Source organism: Rutidosis leptorrhynchoides, chromosome 1 (assembly GCF_046630445.1).
Source record: "Rutidosis leptorrhynchoides isolate AG116_Rl617_1_P2 chromosome 1, CSIRO_AGI_Rlap_v1, whole genome shotgun sequence".
Taxonomy (NCBI): domain Eukaryota; kingdom Viridiplantae; phylum Streptophyta; class Magnoliopsida; order Asterales; family Asteraceae; genus Rutidosis; species Rutidosis leptorrhynchoides.
Window position 1 is genome coordinate 698,315,468 of NC_092333.1, and position 4,793 is coordinate 698,320,260.

General features: G+C 34.5%; 1 protein-coding gene across 1 annotated transcript; it reads left to right on the plus strand.

Annotated features, from left to right (window-relative positions):
• Positions 1-3,093: 3,093 nt before the first annotated feature.
• Positions 3,094-4,470, plus strand: LOC139853160 (uncharacterized). Its single transcript, XM_071842542.1, has one exon. It carries the CDS (start codon positions 3,094-3,096, stop codon positions 4,468-4,470), a length of 1,377 nt encoding a protein of 458 aa, XP_071698643.1.
• Positions 4,471-4,793: the final 323 nt, after the last annotated feature.

Genomic DNA, 4,793 nt, shown 5'->3' on the forward strand with positions numbered 1-4,793 from the left:
TATTTTGTTAAAATTGAAATGTGATATTGATATGAACCAGGTTTGGTCCGAATTTGTGACCATATTTGGTGACTTTAGGGTGTGTTAGTGTGTTAGGATTAATGGTGGGACGAACTTTCATGTTCGGGTCATCTAAATCCGAGCCACGAATCACCCGTTATGGCTAAAACACGATTTTGATTGAATTGAAGTTCCAAGTGGTGTCATGGCTGATAACCACGACTTGTGGACTGTTCTTGGTGTATTCTTGTGTGTACCAAAGTGTCGGGTGGTTTGATTAGGCGGAGATATATGTAAGGCTCGCCGAAAACCGACACCCGGGGCTCAAGATACGACCCGATGAACTTTTGATTTAAAACTTGTGATTAATTATTAAACTTATGATAAAAATAATGGATTTCATTTTCATTTAATTACTTATGATAAAAAAATAATTATTATTATTTAAGACTTATGATATATATTTATTATATCATTTAATTAATACTTATGATTTAATTAACATTTTAATTAAACTTGTGATTAATAATACTTTCATTATTAATGTAAAATACTTATGATAAGTATTAAACTTATATTATGAGATTAATATAATAAGACTTATAATGAGGATTAATTAATTATTTAATTATTATAAGGCTTAGTTATTATTTATTTATAATATAATTATTAAATACTTATGATTTAATAATTATAATTAGAAACTTATGATATGATTAATAATTCATTATTAATTAATAATACTTATGATATGATTTAAAATTTATTATTAATTAATAATACTTATATTATGACTAATATTTATTTAATTAATTAATTAAATACTTATGTTATATTAATTATATCATCTAAACTTATATTAACTTTAATAATTCATTTTATTTTAATTAAACTTATGTTATGACATAATTTGACATATCTAACTTTAATTAACATTATAACTTACATTATTATTATAAGTTACACTTTTAAAATTAACGTTGACTATGTTTGACTAAGGTTGACTTTTGAGTTGACTTTCGGTTGACTTTGACTTTCAGTTGACTTTTGTTGACTTTCTAATTAAGGAAACTTTCCTAACTTATAAACTTTCCTAAAATAGCAACTTTCTAAATTTGGAAACTTTCCAAAAATAGAAACTTTCCAAAAATAGAAACTTTCCAAAAATGGAAACCTGCTAAAAATAGAAACTTTCTAAAAATAGAAAGTGTGTGTCCGTAAGCTGTTCCAATCAAACCAATGCATATTGAGTATTGTTCTATGACTACTTGCAACATGTACAATAGCTATCATACTAAGACTTGACCTAAGTTAGTTATTTATATCGACCTGCTTTATTTATAGATCGACGTTGTGATCATTCCTGATCACTGTACTCATTTGCTTTTCGCTTATTTTGTGTTGGTTACTTCGTTACTATTAAGGTGAGTTTTAGTCCCGTTTTTGCATACTTTTCAAAGTATATTTTTGGGATGTGATTACATGCATTTTATTTCACGTTTAGACACAAGTGATAATTAAATTTAAATTATTCATTGTGAGTTGGACAAAAATATTCCCTAGTCTGGTAACTGTAATCATTGGTTTTCGCCAGTGAACGCGAATCCTACGGATAGATTTATCGAGTTTGACAACCCCATTTCGAGCTAGTCGCGCTAGCAATTTATAATCGGAATGTTTAGTACTTCGTATTTTGTTGTAGATACACTGTCCAGTGTATATTATTATTGTGTTTGGAAAGGGTAAATAAAGAGTTAAGTGGTTACAAGGTGGCTCATTGATAATGGAATAATGTTTAATGTTTTCTAACATTTTTAAATCTTGTGGTCTAAAGTGTATTCAATTATTTAAACCTATAATTCACTTAACCTTTGTGTTGACAGTTTACTCGCATGTTTTCACAGGTACTTGAGTTTATGTGATGCTTCCGCTGTGTTTAGAAGAGTCTGCATGCATTTGGGCAGATTTTTATGAAACAGTTATGAAACTTTGGCTTGCATTAGGTTTTTGAATAATTAATACTTGTGGGTTGTTGACAATGTTTTGTGTCAACTTTGGATTATTAATATGTTGGGTTACTTTTAAACTACATATTTTAGTATGCTTTCCTTTTTGGGAAACTTTGAAATAAAAGAATGCAATGTCGTTTGTTAAATTCATTTAAGTTCGATCAAGCTGTGGGACCAAGTGACAGAGCCGTTCAGTGTATTGACGGGGCCATCACATACCGTTTACACACGACCATTACATAATGGTTTACAATAAAAATATGTTACATCAAAATAAGTTCTTGTGGGTCAAACTTCAAAGGAAGATCTTACCCAGAAGTTTTACTTGAAAAGGAAGATCTTACCCATGTGCCATTGTGGGTCAAACTTCATGATATTCCCCTAGCTGGCTTTACAGTTGACAGTTTAAGTGTTATTGCATCCAAGGTTGGCTTGCCTAAGATGTTGGACTCATACACTAGCACAATGTGTACGGAATCTTGGGGTCGTCCAAACTATGCTAGAGCTATGATTGAAGTCTCTTCGGACAAGGAATTGCTAGAAAGTGTGAAAGTTGCAACGCCAAGTATTAATGGTAACACAAGGATAGTTAGTGAGGTTAAAGTAGAGTATGAGTGGAAGCCCCCACACTGCTCTTTATGTGCTATTTTTGGTCATAAAGACAATTAGTGTCCAAAGAATGTCACTCAGACTATTCCGACTAAAACGGTGGATGATCAAGGTTACCAGGTTGTTGGTCAAAAGCAGACAAAAGCTCGGCAGGATAAAGTTACGGATGGTTTTTGTGTGGGTAATAATAAACAAAAATTGGTATATAGACCTATAACTAAGAAAGCAGCTGGCTCTTCTGAACCCATTAAAGCGAACACACCTTCTGTTAACCCTTTTGCTACTCTTAATGAAATAGATGATGATAATAATGTTCGTGTTCAGAAGGATAAGGATATTGATCCTCTTTTGGAGAGTGATGTATAACCTAATGAGGATGAAACGGCTAAATTTATGGCAAACAATACGGAGGGGGCAAGCACTCCTGGAAAAGTGGTTTCCAATGTTTAGTATAGCTACTTAGAATATAAGGGGTATGAACCGCACCCCTAAGCAAAAGGAGGTTCACGATGTTATTTCTGAAAATAATTTATGTGTGTGTGCCATTTTAGAATCTCATGTAGGTGTTGATCGATTGCGTAATATCTGTTCGAAAGTTTGTTACCATTGGCAGTGGGCGTCGAACTATTTTCATTGCCATGGTGGTACGAGAATCATTCTTGGCTGGGACCCGAGTATTGTCTCTTTTATGATTATTTCAATGACTAACCAAGTCGTTCATGGCCTTGTTAGAGTTCTTTCTACTGGTAAGCAATTTTTTGTCTCTTTTGTCTACGCAAAAAACTACTATATTGCTCGAAGAGAATTGTGGATGAGTCTATGTATGCATAAATCATTTGTGGGAGTTCATCCATGGGCAATGCTGGGTGATTTTAATGTTTCGCTTTCTCTTGATGAGTCCACTTCAAGTGGGTCAAGAGTAACTCTTGCTATGCGGGAATTTAGAGATTGTATTGAAGAGTTCTGTATGACAGATGTTAATCAGACTGGTTTACTCTTTACGTGGAACCAAAAGCCTCACAATGCTGATGGTATTCTTAAGAAGATAGATCGTATTATGGTTAATGATGCTTTCCTGGGGCTATTTGTTAATGCGTACGCTTATTTCCACCCCTACCGTATGTCGGATCATAGCCCGACTATTCTAAAATCCCCTTCGGTGACTGTGAATCGAGCCAAAACATTCAGATTCTTTAACTTTGTAGTTCACAAAGTTGGTTTTGAGGATATTGTTTTGCAAGGCTGGCGTGTCCCTCTTATTGGGTATAGTATGTTCCAAGTGGTTAAAAAGCTTCGGTCCCCTAAGAAACTGCTAAGGAAGTTAATGTGGAATAAAGGCAACCTTCATGCTAGAGTCCTGAAGTTGAGACATGAGCTAGATGAAGTTCAAATTGCCCTTGATAATAACCCGTTTTCTATGGTCCTGCGTGAAGAAGAGGGTTGCTTGTTGATGGCGTACACTGATGCTGTTATAGAAGAGGAAAGATTTCTCAAACAAAAAGTAAAAGTTGATTGGTTAAGGGAGGGTGATAGCAATTCGGGTTATTTCCATAAAGTTATAAAGGGTAGACAAAATCGTAGCCACATCGCTTCTATTGTTGGCCCGAATGGTCTGCTCATTGAAGGCTCTGATGTTGCTTCTGTGTTCGTAGAACATTACAAGTCCTTCTTAGGTTCTAGTAATCCGGTCCAAGTGCTAGATGATACGAGTATATTTGTGAACAAAGTGCCTCCGGATAAAGCTGCTAGCATGATTCGGGTTGCGTCTGCTACTGAGGTGAAAGCTGCGTTTTTCGATATGGGCAATAATAAAACTCCTGGCCCAGATGGTTATTCGGCTGAATTTTCATAAAAGTGCATGGCATATTGTTGGAGACGAAATCACTACTGCTATTCAAGAAATTTTTTGTAATGGCTGTCTACTAAAGGAAATTAATCATACTAATCTTGTTTTAGTTCCCAAGGTTCAATCTCCGAGCACGGTTACTGATTTTCGTCCGATTGCGTGTTGTAATGTAATCTATAAGTGTATCAGCAAAATCTTATCTAACCGCATAAAGTAAAGCTTGGAGGATATTGTGAGTCTGAATCAATCGGCTTTTATACCGGGTAGAAGTATTGCGGACAACATTCTTCTTACTCAGGAGCTGATGAAGAACTATCACCGTTCGAATG